The sequence below is a fragment of the Stenella coeruleoalba genome (genome assembly GCF_951394435.1).
Source record: "Stenella coeruleoalba genome assembly, chromosome: 20".
Lineage (NCBI taxonomy): Eukaryota > Metazoa > Chordata > Mammalia > Artiodactyla > Delphinidae > Stenella > Stenella coeruleoalba.
The window spans coordinates 29,200,174-29,218,390 of NC_137166.1; the positions used below are offsets into that span (position 1 = coordinate 29,200,174).

An 18,217-nucleotide genomic window follows, 5' to 3' on the forward strand; every position below is an offset into this window, starting at 1 on the left:
TATATGGCATAAGGTAAGAGTCCACTTCATTCTTCTGCATGTGGTTATCCAGTTTTCTCAGCACCATTTGTTGAAAAGACTGTTCTTTCCCCATTGAATGGTCTTGGCACCCTTATCGAAAATCATTTGTATGCACACACACAGGTTTATTTCTGGGCTCTCTATTCTATACCATTGGTTCATATGTCTGTCTTTATGCCAGTACCACACTATTTGGATTACTGTAGCTTTGTAGTAAGTTTTGAAATCAGGAAGTGTAAGACTTCCAACTTTGTTCTTGTGCAAGACTATTTTGTCTATTCAGCATCCTTTGAGATTCCATATGAATTTTAGGATGGATTTTCTGACTTCTGTAAAAAAAATTTTTGTCGGGATTTTGATAGGGATTGCACGGACTCTGTAGACCACTTTGGGTAGTATTGACTTCTTAACAAGATTAAGAATTCCAATCCATGAACACAGGATGTCTTTCCATTTATTTGCGTCTTTTTAAATTTCTTTGAACAACGCTTTGTAGTTTCCAGTGTACAAGTCTTCTACCTCCTTGGTTGTTTATTCCTATTTTATTCTTTTTAATGCTGTTGTAAATAGAGTCACTTTCTTAATTTTTCATATTGTTTATTGTTAGTGTATAGAAACACAACTAAGTTTTTTTAAAAAAAATAAATTTATTTATTTTTGGCTGCATTGGGTCTTCGGTGCGGTGCACAGGCTTCTCACTGCAGTGGCTTCTCTTGTTGCGGAGCGTGGGCTCTAAGCACGTGGGCTTCAGTACTTGTGGCATGCGGGCTCTAGAGTGCAGGGTCAGTAATTGCATTGCACGGGCTTAGTTGCTCCATAGCATGTGGGACCTTCTCAGACCAGTGATCGAAACTGTACCCCCTGCATTGGTAGGCAGATTTATTTATTTATTTATTTATTTATTTATTTATGGCTGCATTGGGTCTTTGATGCTGCACGTGGGCTTCCTCTAGTTGTGGTGATCAGGGGCTACTCTTTGTCACGGTGCACGGGTTTCTCATTGTGGTGGCTTCTCTTGTTGTGGAGCATGGGCTCTAGGCTCGTGGGCTTCAGTAGTTGTGGCATGCAGGCTTCAGTAGTTGTGGCTTGCGGACTCTACAGCATAGGCTCAGTAGTTGTGGCGCACGGACTTAGTTGCTCTGCGGCATGTGGGATCTTCCCAGACCAGGGATCAAACCCGTGTCCCCTGCATTGGCAGGCGGATTCTTAACCACTGAGCCACCAGGGAAGTCCCCACAACTAAGTTTTGTGTGTGGATTTGTATCCTGCAACTCTGCTGAATTAGTTTATTAGTTCTAACAATTGTGTGTGTGTGTGTTGTCTGCAGGATTCTTTTACATATAAGATCATGTATTCTGTGAGCAGGGATAATTTTTCTTCTTCCTTTCCAGCTCATATTCCTTTCATTTCTTTTCTTGCCTAACTGTTTTGGCTAGGGCTTCCAGTACTATGCTGAATAGGAGTAGTGAAAGCAGGCATCCTTCTGTGTTCCTAATCTTAGAGGAAAGGTTTTCAGGCTCAAACCATTGAGTATGCTGTTGGCTGTGGGCTTTTCATATATGGTTTTTATTATGTTGAGGTACTTTTCTTCTATTCCTAGTTTGTTAAGTGTTTTTATCTGAAAGGGTGTTGAATTTTGTCAAATGCTTTTTCTGGATCGATTGAGGTAACTGTGTTTTTTCCCCTTTCATTCTGTTAATGTGGTTTATTACATTGATTGATTTTCATATGTTGAACCACCCTTGCGTTCAAGGAATAAATCCCACTTAGTCATGACGTAAAATCCTCTTTATGTGCTGTTGAATTCTGTTTGCTAGTATTTTGTTCAGAATTGTTGCATCAATATTCATATAGGGGACTTCCCTGGTAGTGCAGTAGTTAAGAATCTGCCTTCCAGTGCAAGGGAGATGGGTTCGATCCCTGGTCAGGAAACTAGATCCCACATGCATGCCACAACTAAGGAGCCCATGAGCCACAACTAAGGAGCACATGTGCTGCAATTAAGTAGCACACGTGCTGCAACTAAAGGAGCTGGCGAGCCGCAAGTAAGGAGCCCGCCTGCTGTAACTAAGACCAAAATAAATAAATAAATAAAAAATTCATATAGGACATTGGTCTGTAGTTTTCTTTTCATGTACCGTTGACACTTGAACAATATGGGTTTGAACTATGTGCCTTCATTTCTACTAGGATTTTATTCAATAAATACATACTACAGTACTACACTTGAGCTTGGTTGAATCTGTGGATGCAGAATCATGGATACATAGGGCCGCCTATAAAGTTATATGGAGATTTTCGACTGCATGGGGTTTGGTTCCCCTAACCCCTGTGTTGTTCAAGGGTCAACTGTACTATCTTTTTCTGACCTTGGTATCAGGATAATGTTGGCCTCATAGAATGAGTTGGGAAGTATTCCCTCCTCTTCAATTTTTGGGAAGAGTTTGAGAAGGATTAGTGTTAACTCTTCTTTAAACATTTGGTAGAATTCACTAGTGAAGCCATCTGGTCCTGGGATTTTCTTTGTTGGGAGTTTTAAAAAAAATTACTCATTCAATCTCCTTACTAGTTAGGTCTGTTCGTATTTTCTGTTTCTTCATGATTCAGTCCCGGTAGGTTGTACATTTCTAGGAATTTGTCCATTACATCTAGGTTAACCAATGTGTTGGCATACAGTTGCTCATAGTACTGTTTTATAATACTTTTTATTTCTGTAAATTTGGTAGTACTGTCCTCTCTTTTCTGATTTTGTGTGTCTGGATTCTCTTTGCTCAAAATTACATTTGTGAGATTTTATATTTTTAATAAGTATCTTCAGAAGTCAGTCTATGACAGATAGTCCCAGATAATACTTTGAGAAACCTCACCCTTGATACTAGGTAGAGTCAGGGTACAAGCCCTTCAGCAGTCTTTGGAAGTTCTATTGGTAAACTCAGGGAAAAGTGGCCAGGACGTAACTAAGTCCTTATATCACTCAGCATTTTGGACCTTAATTTCAATCTGCAAACTGATGATAATAGTATCTCCCCTGCCTACTTCATAATGATTCAATTTCTTTTATTATGTTTCAGGACTTGGACTCAATATTTAGGAGAGAAAGATGAAAACATCAGGATTGCTGTCCTCAAGGATCAAAGAGACCCACAGAAAACTAGGTGTTGTAACTATAATCTGAGGTCTATTTTCACATTTCTACTATTAATACTAAACTATTACATTTGTATATAATATTCTTTGGTATATCGATTTTATAGAATTTCCATGAAAGACATAAAAGCATTTGAAATAAGGAAAGGAAAACTCAGAGAAGTTAAGCTACTTATAAAAGGTCACACAGCCAATATATTGTATAGGATTATCAAACCAATATGGGTGCCCAAAAGGGGAACAATAAGTTCTGCTGAGGAAAGGAAAGGAGAACATTTACCTACAGAAGAGGTAATGTGTAGGCCTGACCATAGGCTAAGTCAGAGTTCTCCAAAAAGACAAGATATATATATATATAAAGGGGTGGTGTAGTGAAAAGATAGAGGAAGTAAAGCATGTGTGGTATTCAAGAGATAATGAGTAGTCCAGTGTGATGAGAGTTTACTGCTGAGAATGATGGGAGATAAAGGCAACTCAATAGAATAGAATGAAATTGGAAAGGACTCTGAACTGCCATGTGACAAAGTCTATCTCACAGGTTACTCTGGAAACTACTAAGGCTCAAATATGAAGTCAAAAGGAGATTAAACGTAAAATTACTTTATAAACTGTACAATTCTAGAATTAAATAATGATTATTCTAGCTATTATTAGGGAGAGAATAGTAGCTGGGAGACACTGCTCTGTGTAGGACATGAGAGCAATGTCTCCTGCCACACTTAGTGGTTTATAGAAAACTCTCCATCAACTGGTTTTATGGCACAATGACTCCAATAACTGGTCTCATGGGCACCGTGAAATGGTCTCTGTAAACACCAAAGGCCAAATGTCTTCCTTTACCACACTGAAGAAGCACCACAAAAGGACTTTCTTCCCTTTAGGGGATCACAAGGGGCCATCTGGCCTCAGACAGATTTAAATCCATTCATATAAGCTTCTGAGGAAATTACATGGGCTTTGTTTTTATAATATTGCAAATTAACTTGACAGCATCCATTGTCATATAAAATGTGCCTCCTTATGACCATCTGAAGTGTTTTTCGCTGAAGTTTAAATCCAATTCCTCTCATTTATTTTCTGCTAAGATGGAAAGCATTTGGCTAACAGTTTCTCATAAGCCATCATAGAATAAAAGACTGTTATTAGATTAACAAGCCTTTTCTTCTCTGGACTATTTAATCCCCTAAGGCTATTTATTAGAACATTAATAGGAACTTTGGTTGCTGTCTGGGGGAACTCTACTGTGCAGCTCTGGAGAAAAAGAGTAGGGGAAGAGGCCATATTCAATGGAAAATTTAACCCTCAATTTGAGGGGGAAGAGTTATTGAACTTAAAAAGTTAACAGTGACACACGAATACTACTAGCAACACTATTCATAATAGTTCCAAAGTAGAAACAACCTAAATATCGACTAACAGGTGAATGAATAAACAAAATGTGATAAATTCATATAATGGAGTACTATTTGGCAATAAAAAGGGATGAATTACTGATACAGGCAACAACATGGATGGACCTCAAAAACTTACAATAAGTGATAAAAGCCAGACATGATACTGTATATTGTAAGATTCCATTATATGAAATGTCCAGAAAAGGCAAATCTATACAAGTCTCTATTCTAGTCTTTATTCTAGACCAGGTCTAGAACAACACAGGAGGACTTACTATAGTGGTTGCCTAGGGTTGGGAGATAGGTAGGTGACAGGAATTAACAGTTAATGACACAAGGAATCATAATGGGGTGATGGAAAAACTCTAAAACTGATTTATGGTGCTGGTTGCACAACTTGGTAAATTTACTAAAAAAACATTGAACTGTATGCTTGAAATGGCTGAATGCTATGATATGTAAAATATGCCTCAAGAAAGTTATTTTTAAAAAGTCCAGAGATGGTTTGTAGTAAAAAGAATACTGAACTAGGAGTTCCCAGTGCTGCAACTAACCAGCTCTGTAGCCTTGAGCATACAACTTCCTCTTTTGGGCTGGAAGCTTCCTGAGAAATGAGGAAGATGGGCAATTTGACACTAAACATCCTTTCAGCTCTAGAATGCTGTGAGTCTAGATCTTCACGTGCCATGAAGTGGTGACTGCAGCTTCGTTCTTACCTTGCATTCAGTTTCCTTCTCATGCCCAGGTATTTTTATGTTATATATGACTGTAATTTAATCTTTTTCTTGGGTCTGGTTCTACAACTTTTAAAGACATACTTACATACCCTTATCCTCACTTTGACGTATTGTCTGGTTTTCAAAAGTATTCCGGTAACCTATCAAATATGTTGCTCCTCCAGACAGAACTCCAAGGTGGGGGGACTGAAGCAGGTCTCGAATAGCACAGGACACACAGCTCCCACTGTCAGTGAGGGCTCTCTGTCAAGTGGGGCTTTCACCTAACTGCAACATGATCTGGACCAGACCTTCCTAATTTATTGATGAGAATGTCACGTTGGATGAAATCAAAAACCTTTCTAGAGTCCATATAGATAATATCTATTTCTTCTTCTCTATCATCTTGGACTGTCACTCTGTCATAGGAGGAAATTAAATTGGTCTGACACAATTTGCTCCTTATAAAGCCCTGTTCTTTACCTCTTTATGCTCTTGGAGGAGGCCACTGCTCACTTGTTCCAATAAAAAATCGAGGTTTAATCAATGCCCTCTCCTTTCTGTTTCCTCTAAGTGTCTCCTAGGTAGACTTGCATTGAGAAGCCAAAATGAAAGCGTACAATTCTCATGCTTAAAAGGATATTTCTAGTGTAAGAACACTCAGGGAGGGAAAATATTATGCTGGACTGCATGGGGGAGTTAAGTCACCATGAGAATTGAAGAAGGAAATGGTCAGACATATAGGCCATCAAACTTGCAGGATGACTGGTACAACTGGATAGGAATGTTCATCTAGCCCACTCAGAAAGTTATAGCTTTCTTCTGTTAATTATATCATATGAGCTTTAGATTTCATATAACAAATCCTGATTAATTGAGATTGGAATCAAGATGAGTTCTTTTCACGTGAGCTATGAAATACTAAAGTACACATCAAACCTGAACTGGAAATTTAAAGGATAGAAGAAAGGGGAAGAGGGGGGTGGAGGAGGGATAAATTAGGAGCTTGGGATTAACAGATACACACTACTAGATATAAAGTAGATAAACAACGAGGTCCTAGTGTGTAGCACAGGGAAAAATATTCAATATCTTGTAATAACCTATAATGGAAAATAATCTGAAAAAGAATATATAAATATAACTGAATCACTTTGCTGTACACCAGAAACTGACACAACATTGTAAATCAGCTATACTTCAATTTAAAAAATAGGATAGAAGACTTCACTGTTGCAACTATTCACCTCTGGCACTGTATTATGAAAGCAGCCATAGACAGTACATAAACAAATGGGCATGGTTGGTGTCCCAATAAAGCTTTATTTACAAAATAGGCATCAGACTGGATCTGGTCTATCAGCTGTAGTTTGCTGACTGTCACCTGCTATATTTCCTAAACTGATGAAAATAAAGCATGCTGGTAAAATTTAAGGACTGATTGAAGGATTGCAGTCAAGGCTTATAGCCACCATCGTTCCACATCTGATTTAAAGGGGGTCATTCTGAATCTTTATTCTCACCAAATCTGTCTACTTCTTATTGACATCCTCCCCATTTCTAACTAGTGGTATATCTTCATCTTCACAGATGAGAGAGACTGATTTCTAATCACTCAGCTATAGTCTGGCATGAGATCACTCTCTTTTTACCAAAACCATTATGCACACAACAGACCACAGGCTAAGAAAATTTAGATAGTTGGTTACTATTTCCATTCTCTAAAAAATGTGAAAACTGTCCTGATTTTTCCCATTTCGGCCTTCTAACGGGTACTTGGTTCTTCTGGCATTACTATGTCCTTTGTTTAAATATTAGAACAGGAAAGTGTGTGTATACTTTAGCACTTTGACAATCCATCATTTTTGGCTATTCTGGAGATCTTTTATTACTCTTTTGCATTGTGTGGAATGAATGCGTTTCTTTATCTGAGTTCTTCCTGTCTGCCCTGTTCTTGGCATTAGTTCAAGTGTTAAACCATGAGCAAATAATGAGCATATAATAACAAGCATCCTTGCTTGCCCTTCCCTGTTAGAGAAGGTAGGGTGCTGTATTATGCAGATTTTCAAGCTGAGAGTTAGGACAGGGCATTTATGTGGCTTAAGTGACTGAAAATAAACAGAGAAATCTTTCTGAGTGGGGTGGATTAACTTTTCTATTCAGTTGTACAAATTATACTGAAAGTTTAGGACCAAATGTCCCACAAAGTCAAAAACATTTACAATCCTGCTCTTTGCTGAAAAAAGCCTGCTGATCCCTGAAATATAGCTTCGCCACCAGCGAATATACATACCGTTATGGTGATGTGTGCCAGATGGAACATGACCCTGAATGTATCATGAGATGTGCAGATGAGATGACTTGCCACTAGCAAGAGGTAAGAGGTAGATTACATGGTATACTGTCAAACTAGCAACAAAGATGATATGTGTGCTGCAATATTTGAGGACTTTGTCTCATAGGTATGTAAGATACTGCTGGCAGGGCAGCACATGGCTCTGCTCAATAACACAGCGTTGAAGAATGAATGAAATAAGGTGATGCTGTGTAGATATTCTTATAACTGTACAAATGTGTTATAATTATTTCTGACTTAGCCAGTGTTGTTTCTCAGTCCCATTAAGTGTATTTAAATGCCTTCAAGAGGGTTGGCAAAAAAATCTAGTCTTGAAAACTGAATTATGAATATAAAAAATGTTGAGAAGCAACTGTTTTAAACTACTGTCTCAGCTCTCAACTGTCTCTAACTCATGTGGACTTTTGACTAATCCCTATCAGCCTCTGATTCAGAGAGTTCAGTGTACATTTGGGAAAATAAAGAAGCTGAATGAAACCTAAAGATGAAAAGGGTCTTCTTTTCCTTTTTTTCAGAGATGAGACCTCTCCACAAAAAACTATCCTAATCCAATGAGCCATGCTATGCTTTGGATCATGAATGCCACATTTCTGTTGGACCTTGAAATCATCTGCCATCGCATATCTGACAATCTAAAAGAACACATCAGATTGTCAGAAGAAACTGAATGGACAGCACATTTTCTTTTTTTTAGGACAGACTGAGATGAAAACCATTATGAAGTTTTTGCAGACTTGCCAGGAATGTATGTGGGAAGAAGGAGTAAGGGGACATGGAGAGATATACAGATCTCTCCCCTTCCCCAAAATACCAACCACAATTGCACCAGACCTGGAGAGAGATTGAGAGAAGAAAAGAAGGAAGGGGAAAAGGAGAATAAAGTGGGAAAGGCACATGGGAGGAGCCCTCTGCCCTGCAAAAATTTATAGCTACTAAAATGAAAGAGCAAGAGGAACATCCCACCCTCTCTTTCCCACCCTTCTTCCTCCCCCACCCCTCATAAGTATTGAGTTTAGCAAGATAAGCTACTCAGAGAGAAATAAACTATGACGTTACTGAACTTCTTTGTCTTTTCCGTGGAACATTTCCCAGCTAAATCCCTCCAAGAGAGCATGGAAGTGGGGATGTGCACAGGGTGTGGCAACGATTACATAATTCAGCTTCTCAAAACAAAGCAAATCTTCACAGGCACAGACATGCAGGTATGTTAAAAACAAAAAAAAAGGAAAGCGAGAAAGACAGAGAGACAAAGAGAAGAGAAAAGGAAGAGGTAAAGAAAGGTCAAATGCATTAGTTGTTAATTCTCCAGATTATTTTCTCTACCTTCCAGTATGTTGGAGATCAAAAGTGTTTTAAAGACCAACTCATGGTCTATATCTAAAGCTAAGTCTATACACTATACAAAGAAGTGAAGAAAACTTAACAGTTACAATTGATACGTGAGCTGATTGAAGCAGTCCATGCAGAAGTGTGATTGACCACACTGGCCACAAAGGCTCACCAGTCTCCAAACTGCTTGGAGCTAATTGTATTCTTTCATTCAGAGTGAGTCAATCTGGCTAACTAGGGCTTATTGTAATCCTTGGTTTACACTCTCTTCCCCACTCCCAAATCTTACCACATATCCCAGTGCTATAGAAACAATGGGGCCACTGGCAGGTATCATCAGTCATCAAAAGACAGAACTGGTGTTAAAGCAATCCTGTTATTGCTGTTATGACAGTTTGACACCTGAAAGACAGGGCAACTTCTATGGAGACTATTTTTTTTTTTGCGGTACACGGGCCTCTCACTGCTGTGGCCTCTCCCGTTGCGGAGCACAGGCTCCGGACGTGCAGGCTCAGCGGCCATGGCTCACGGGCCCAGCTGCTCCACGGCATGTGGGATCCTCTCGGACCGGGGCACGAACCCGCGTCGCCTGCATCGGCAGGCGGACTCTCAACCACTGCGCCACCAGGGAAGCCCTCTATGGAGACTATTTTTAATCTTGATTAAAAATCCTGATGAGCATAAAGTCTATGATGTGCTTTGAACTTCCCTCTTGGTCCCTGTTTCATGTCACTTCCCATTTCCCCATCTCCTGTTCTTATTTGTATGTCCCTGCCATATTCCTTCCTGTCACCAAGTTCATATTTATAGAAACTTTATTTAAAATTGCTTGCATGGTTTCCAGAGCCATATTGAAAAATGCTATACAAATCTCACAGAAATACTAGTAACAGTACAAGTGAAAAGTGCCTGTATTTTCCCAACTTGCACTGTTACATACCATAATTTACATCTCCTTTTCCCTAAATCTTCATTACACTTTAAAGTAGCACTATTGCAGTGACACATTACCATTTCACGGACAAGGAAAAAATATTTGTATGCTGCAACAAGCACAGAAGAGAGGCTTGTGCACTCCATACGGAAGAAGGTTGCTTACCTGTATCATGTTAAAGAATAGTTCATCTAAGGGACATCCCTGGTGGCGCAGTGGTTAAGAATCCACCTGCCAACGCAGGGGACACAGGTTCGAGCCCTGGTCCGGGAAGATCCCACATGCCGCGGAGCAACTAAGCCCGCGAGCCACAACTACAGAGCCCACGTGCCACAACTACTGAAGCCCGCACACCCAGAGCCCGTGCTCCACAACAAAGAGAAGCCACCACAATGAGAAGCCTGCGCACCGCAACGAAGACTAGCCCCCGCTCGTCGCAACTAGAGAAAGCCCGGGCCCAGCAGCGAAGACCCAACGCAGCCAAAATTAAAATAAATTAAAAAAAAAAAGTTCATCTAAGAGAATAAGTCACAGAATAAGTCATTAGGAATGTTAGTGACCTCTGGGTAAGAAGAAAAAGAAAAGCTCTGTCCTGGTTTCTGTCAGCAGGCTATAATTTCTTTGCAAAGTATCTTTTCCCAGTGGTTGATAGAGACCTGGGACTTCTGGTGCCAGCCAGGATGGAATGAGCTTAGTTTAGCCTATCTCTCCTTCTCACTACAATTAGAAACTCTGATCGAAATACAAAAAGCACTACCTCTGGATAAAATACCATGGCAGGAGGAACTTGAAAAACAACCAGATAGGCCTGAAGGCAGCAGGATGAAATTATTAAATTGTTGAAAGTGAAGAACTCTATACAGAATTCCATATATGTACAACAAAAATATCCCTCAGGAATGAATGTGAAATAAAAAAGATAACAATCCTAAGTATTTACCCAACCCTAAGTATTTACCCAAGTAAAAGGAAAACTATATTCACTCAAAAACCTATACATGAACGCTTAGAACAGTTATATTCATAATTGTCCCAAGGTGGAAACAAACCAAATGTTCCTCAATTGGGGAATGGATACACCAAGTATGGTACATCCACACAATGGAATACCACTCAGCAATAAAAGGAGACAAATTACAGATACATGCAATAACGTGGCTGAATCTCAGGTGCGTTATGCTGAGTGAAAGAAGCTGGACTCAAAAGGATATACTAAATGATTCCATTTGTATGGCATCTGGAAAAGGCAAACCTATAGGGATGGAGTGATTGCCAGTGGTTAAAGGTGAGGGAGGGGCTTGACTATAAAAGCCTAACTACAGGGAATTTTTTTTTTTGCAGTTGTATTATTATATTACTATTATTATTGCTACTACTACTATTAAGCTGAAAAACAAAATCATGCAATTAAACAATGGGCTCAGCCTTGCTTCTTCTAACACTGACCTAGCAAGTTTTTCTAATGCCTGCCATACTGATTTATACCCTGTGGGGACTCACGAAATAAAACTATTTGCATGTTAAAGATTAAACTTTAACCTACCCTGTCAAAGAGCGCAAAAAGTTGTCTCAAGACATCTGAAACAGGCAGCTTCAAATACTCCGCAAATTCTTCAATTCCGATTCTTCCTCCTTTAGAGGAACTTGCAATAGCGGCATATTCATCCAAATGCTTACGGATCCCATCCCAATCTAATCTAAACAAAGAGTTATGAAGATGTATTAGCGTTTTACAATCCACATGGACATTTTGTGAGTTTTGTTTTATTCATCTGTCTGAGGGAAAAATATATTCAGTGTTACATTTGAAAAGGAGAAGAAAACGAATTAAAAAATTTTTTTTTTGCGGTACACGGGCCTCTCACTGTTGTGGCCTCTCCCGTTGCGGGGCACAGGCTCTGGATGCTCAGGCTCAGTGGCCATGGCTCACGGGCCCAGCCGCTCCGCGCCATGTGGAATCTTCCCAGACCGGGGCACGAACCCGCGTCTCCTGCATCTGCAGGCAGACTCTCAACCAGTGCGCCACTAGGGAAGCCCCAAAAACGAATATTTTAAGGCACACTTTGAACATGGATACAGACTTCTAATTTTTTAAAGGATATTAACATAACTATAATTATCCCAAATATCTGAGGGAAAGAAAAGTAACTGGGAAAAGGAGCAATGTGGTAAGATAATAAATGACTCATGAGAAGAAAAAAAGAACTCACATTTTAATCTAAATATTACTTAGTAAGTCAACAGTACTTACTGAGTTGTTAAAAAAAATATACAATTCTTGCTTTCAAGCTTTCCGGATGATAATGAATTCACATTTCACAAAATGTTGTGATGGGGGATTCATTAGACTTTGTACACTTCCTCCAATATTAGTTATAAAACACTTTAAAAAACACTGGAAAATATACTGTAGCTTACATCACATCCTGTAGAGTTAAACAGGTGACTTAACATATACTTCTACATCCAATTTCAGTAACTATCTAATTTTTTCAAATCTATTGGAATATTGTAAAAATATAACATCAAAACATTGCTATCTAGAAGATATAAATAATGTTTGCTACATCAGTTATCAAAAAATATTTTTTAATATTGAACTTTAATACAGTAACTGGTTCTGCAGCTCCCTCCTAGGGAGGATGCCAAGGTCTACTGAGTTAATAAATTCTGCAGATCCCTGTCAGGGCTGAAAACAATGAACTGTAATCAGAGAGGGATGTGGGAGTTACACCTTCATACCGGGAAGTTCAAAGGGAATGTTCTAAATGGTTTAAACCAGATCATTAAAATCACAATTTTTTTTTTTTTTGCCTTTTCAAAAAAATTATGTACCCAGAAGGAGAAGGTTGATCTAGGGAAGTATTTAAAATTCAATGATAGTCAGAATTGCTGCTCTACAAGTCAATTCCTATTTCACATGAGGAGTTCTGACCACCTCGTGCCAGTACCATATAATTATGCCATCTTTCTTATAAGAAGGTGGCAGGACCAACTACTCAACTGTTTCTGGGTAGGGAGGCAGATCTGTGCTGACTCGTGTTTACTATCTCGTTCTCCTCTCATGACCAACGCACATATTTCTAAGTTAGCTGTTCTTGAAAAAACAAAACTAGATGAACTAAATGGGAGATAAATTCACATCCCTGGCTTTCTTAATAAACACCACGTAGGCTCTAGAGTTTGAGCACTAATGAAAGCAGAGAAAATAAACATAAGAGGAGTTCAGGTCTTTTGGACACCTTTAGGAAAGCGTGGTAATTTTAAAATATGCTTACTTCAATTTCCGGCTGATTTTGGTAAATTCCACCAACCCAGCTTCCATAGGCAGTGTTAGCTGTCCTGCTGAAATCATCAATCTGCAGTCTTCATAGGTGTGATCTGTTACTGGAATTCTCAGAGCTCTAAAGTATTAAAAAACAAACAGATTCAACTTTTTAAAAAAGGTGATGGTTTTTCATTAGGCCTGAATTGGTCAACAAACGACAGTAAATGGAAAAGTATTTACTACTTTTTGAACCAGTGGCTTTGGCTTATTATTGCCAAAGAGACATATTTCTCTACTTCACAGACTTATTGTGGCTCGAGTTAATCTCCTTATGTCTGTGTGCTTCTGCCAGCTAGTCATTTTTATTCTGTGTTTTGACTACAGTGATAATAATAGTTGAGTTCAGTCCATGGAAAGTAATGAGAAGACTTAGGTTCAAGTCCTATGGAGTCTTTTACCAGCTGGCACTTAACCTAAGCCTCACTTTTCTCATCTGCACATGGGAATAATCACTTCCTCCACAGGGTTATTTTAAGGACCAACTAAGAATGCCTGTGGAAGTGCCATTTAAACAGATAAATGGTACCTGTACATATTATAAGTGAATGGTCTATCCATATTGCTAGCTAGCTGCGTCTTTCCATCTTTTAAGACTGAAGATCACCTTCTTGCTACATAGCAATCTTCAAAAAATACTAATGAGGACTGATTATAAGATCATATTTCTTCCAAACCTAAACACCCTCCATCCTCAAAGGAGTGCACAATACCGACTACCTCCCTCCTGCTCAGAGATCTACTTATAGTGAAACAGATTTGGAAAAAATACATATTAACAAGAACTTGAAATAACACTGGAGTGACAAGAAGAAAATCTGTGCTGTACATAAAATAATTTCCTGCAGATCCCTCTTGGCTAAATTTTTATTCACACACATTCAGTGACAATCATAAAATTATGTCATCAACTGTTATTTGATTTTGTTGAATCATGGCTAAGAACATTCAATTTTCAATGAATGCAATATGAATAAACATTTTTTTCCTACCTGCCACTAAGCTGTTTTTGATTAATGACTATTTGGGTGTAAGAATATATAAGGAAAATAAAAATTAAAAACACTTCAGGAATTATGAGTAAATAGTAGAACAAAACAGTTAAGAGCTTGGGCTTTGGTAATAGGAAGTGTGAATTTGAATCCCAGCCCAGAAACTCTCACTACCTCAGAGCCTCCATTTTCTCACTTGCCTCAGAGCTGCTGTGAAGATTATGTTAGGTAACACAAGCAAATGGCCTAGCACAGGATTTGGTAAATATTTATTAGTGGTCGACCACCACTACTTACCTCGGCTTTGCTCTTTACCATTTTCAAATGCTTTTAACATTTCCTACTTGACTCTCATAATAACCAAAACTATGAGAAAAGCCAGGCAAGGATTAGAATTCCCACTTTACACATGAGGAAAGGAGCCTTGGAGGGAACTTATCCAAGGTTGTACAGCTAACTGAGGTCTTTCTTACTCTTTATCCAAGGCCCTTCTACCTCCACGCCTCCAAATCCAGGAAAAGGCTGCTTAAACAAACCTTTCCTGTTTTTAGGCAGGTTTTGGGAAGTCAAAATATCTGATGTAAATTCTCTCAGTTCCTAATACTTATCTTCCTTCCTAAATTTTGGACATAAGCTAGTATGAAAACATAATGGAAGAGGGAAGAAAACAATATCAAAGCAAATTTTGTAGCTGCTCTAGAAACTAGGTAAATCAAGTACATGTAGAGACACGTAGTAACAAAAGTTTTTCAGCCAAACACTTAAACATTTATTCTTTTTTGAAAATAAAGTTAGTCTCCTGTGAAATATTAATATATGTAATATACATATAATATATGTAATCTTGCTTATAATGCCAAATTCAGCTATGAAGCTAAATTCAGAGTTCTCATTGCATTTTTACTAAGAGAATAAATACTGCTGGCTTATTAGCTCCAAACCTACCGTTGGGCATGACTGAGGGAGGTGGTGCTTGGGGAGAGGGTGCACACCTGGAGGGTTCTGAGGCTGCCTGGGTGGTGGGGATAGTATAACACACTCTTTCATTACAGGAGGAGAGGTGATTTATCTAATCAGGATAGTGGCCAGTTCAAACTCCCTTAAGTGCAGGAAAATACTTGCCTTATGTTTTGCAGTTTCTAAATCCTAAATTTATAGCCATCCCCTTAATGAGGGTGACTTTCCCCCTTTTCTATGCATCTATTGCATTCCCTTGCAAACTTTTCCCTTTTTGGTGCTATAATCATTAATGCCTTTGAAACACGTGGCCTTGGCAGCTATGTGGAGGCTGAGGGGATAGAAGGTGGGTCACAGCAGGAACCACTCAGACCACCATTAGCTTTGTCTGACAGCGACTGGCCAGCTTGGGAGAATTCACCCTTTGGAGGTCACTGGCTGGTTTCTCCTGGTTCATGTACCCTCCCTGTTCACCTTCTGGCAAAGCTACGTCTGCATTAGTTTGGGGTTACGTCAGGGAAAATATTTATAGATTGTCTTACTGACTGCATTCCTAGGCACATGATTTTTCCTTACCAAAATGAGTTGGGGAATGAGGCCCTCAGACAGAAAAAAACAAAGACAAAAAACAAAAAAACAAAAACAATGTTAAATGCCATTTACCAATAATTTTAAAACTATTTACTGATCATAATCACATATAGATACTTACTCTGCCATTAAATTCCGGACTGTACTGGCAAAAAGGACAGGATCACTTTTTTCTTCATCATTTGGTATTTGAACAGGCATAAACTGAAAGGCAAATATACCTTTCCATTACAATTGTGAGGCCTAAGACTTTAAATGCTAAATTAATTTATAAGCTGTCATTATATGAAATCCCCTGCCTTTCTAGCACACGGGTTATAGGATAGAATGTAAAGAGCACTGTGCTTGGACTCAAGAGATCTGAATCCAAGCTCTGGGTCTTTCTGTGTGTTAACTAGTATGACCTTTAACTTTTCTGAACTGTCTCCTCAACTCTGAAAGGAGGGCTATGACCACCTATGTCCCGGGTTGTGGTGAGGATGAAATGAACCAATGTCTGGAATTCTGGAAGTTGTAAAGCTGAAACTACTCAGATCTTACTCTCAAAGCTGCATTTTCTCCCACCTACCCTCTGTGTGAAAATGTTATTAGTGGTAGTACTTTGTTTTTTGTAGTTTATCTTCTCTATCCATTCCTATATCAGCCATATTTTTATCACTTGATCAAGCTTTATGTTTGATCATTTCTTCTGCTTGTTTTTGAACCCTTATATTGGTTTTCTACCATTTTTGCTTTATCATTTTAAATTTTACTCTTTTTTCTCCACTTGATAATCTGTGATACCTCATTTGTACTATTCTTGTTTTTAATTATAGTTTCCTAACATTAACAAGCTTTCAGTGCTATATTTAAGTCATTGTACATTTTTTGAGCACTACTATATACCAGGCAAGATGAACAGGACCCTAATTCCCACTCTAAAGAAGATCCATATTTTAACAGGATAGACTGACACAACACACACTATCATTACCCCTAATGATAGGGCTTAAAAGCTTAATTAACTTACTTAAAGTTATATGGGTCACATGACTAGGATTCAGCTCAAGGCCTGTCAGACTTTAAAACCCTTGTTTTTCCCACTAAACCATCCTTCCTCGAGTATGAGCACAAGGGATAGGAAACGATTAATTTGGTCGGGGGCTGGGAAAAGCAACCAAAGAGGTTTTATAGAAGAGCTAATGCTTGATCTTGACTTTCTGAGGATAAACATGATCTTGCCAATTCCTACTGTTTATTAACTGAACCAGGCACCACGCTAGGTGTTTTATATGCATTATTTCATTTTACTAATCCTCCCAATTCTAGTCATAAGGAATTGGGGATCACAAAGATTAAAAGACGTGCTCAAGATTTCATGGCTCATTTCCATTCAACAAATCCTGCTTAAGCACACTGTTATATGCCAGGCATCACACTAAGCCTTGAAAACATGACAAGGAAGTTCTGCCCTCAAGGAGTTCTTCATGCAGTGGGGAATAAATGTGCGATACAGTGAGCTAAGTCCACAATTAAGGGCTACCATCCTTCAAGAACCTACTGTGTACTGGGTACTTTATATAAGGGGTTTTATGTGTGAAATCTTGCAACAATTTCTTGAGGCAAATTCTACCATTTCCCTTTGATAGGTAAAGAATGTGGCTCCAAGAGGTTAAACGATATAGCTAAGCCACACACAAATGGCAGGGTCACAATTTGAAAGAAAAGTAAGTATCTGTATAAATAACACCACTTTCAGACTCACATGGACCTGTTTTCAAGCTTGTTAACCATGTTTAAGAAGCCTACGGGGGGCTTCCCTGATGGCTCAGTGGTTAAGAATCTGCCTGCCAATGCAGGGGACATGGGTTCGAGCCCTTGTCTGGGAAGATCCCACATGCCGCGGAGCAACTAAGCCCGTGAGCCACAGCTACTGAGCCTGTGCTCTAGAGCCCGCGAGCCACAACTACTGAGCCTGCGTGCCGCAGCTACTGAAGCCCACGTGCCTAGAGCCCATGCTCCGCAACAAAAGAAGCCACTGCAATGAGAAGCCCGTGCACCGCAACGGAGTAGCTCCCACTTACCGCAACTAGAGAAAGCCCTCGTGCAGCTATGAAGACCCAAAGTAGCCAAAAATAAAATAAATAAATTTATAAAAAAAAAAAAAAAAGAAGAAGCCTACGGGCAATAGTGACTCAGAGATGAAGTTTAAGCAAGGGAGTGAAATGACCCGGTCAAAGTTTTTGAGCAGTAACTTTGGTGGCAGGGAGTGGATAACCAAAGAGGAAGAGGCTCGGAGCAGGGAGAACCCCTGGAGGCAACCACAATCACTCTGTGAGTGATGGTAAGACCATGAATAGAGGGAGGCAGGGAGGGTGTACAGGCCAGCATGGACCCAACTGGCATTTTTAGGATAAAATGGACAGAAATCATAGGCTAATGTGCTATTTGTTATTTTACTTCTCACATTTATTTT

General features: G+C 39.1%; 1 protein-coding gene across 2 annotated transcripts in view; it reads right to left on the reverse strand.

Moving 5' to 3' along the window:
• LPCAT2 (lysophosphatidylcholine acyltransferase 2) overlaps positions 1 to 18,217 on the reverse strand; it is a 63,423-nt gene that overhangs the window by 18,965 nt on the left and 26,241 nt on the right. For both annotated transcript variants that reach the window (XM_079907580.1, XM_079907579.1), the window contains 3 exons: positions 15,884 to 15,966; positions 13,176 to 13,301; positions 11,441 to 11,594 (listed from right to left, as the gene is read on the reverse strand). In XM_079907580.1, the coding sequence (XP_079763706.1) occupies positions 11,441 to 11,594; positions 13,176 to 13,301; positions 15,884 to 15,966 (363 nt within the window). The remainder of the gene's footprint in view (positions 1 to 11,440; positions 11,595 to 13,175; positions 13,302 to 15,883; positions 15,967 to 18,217) is intronic.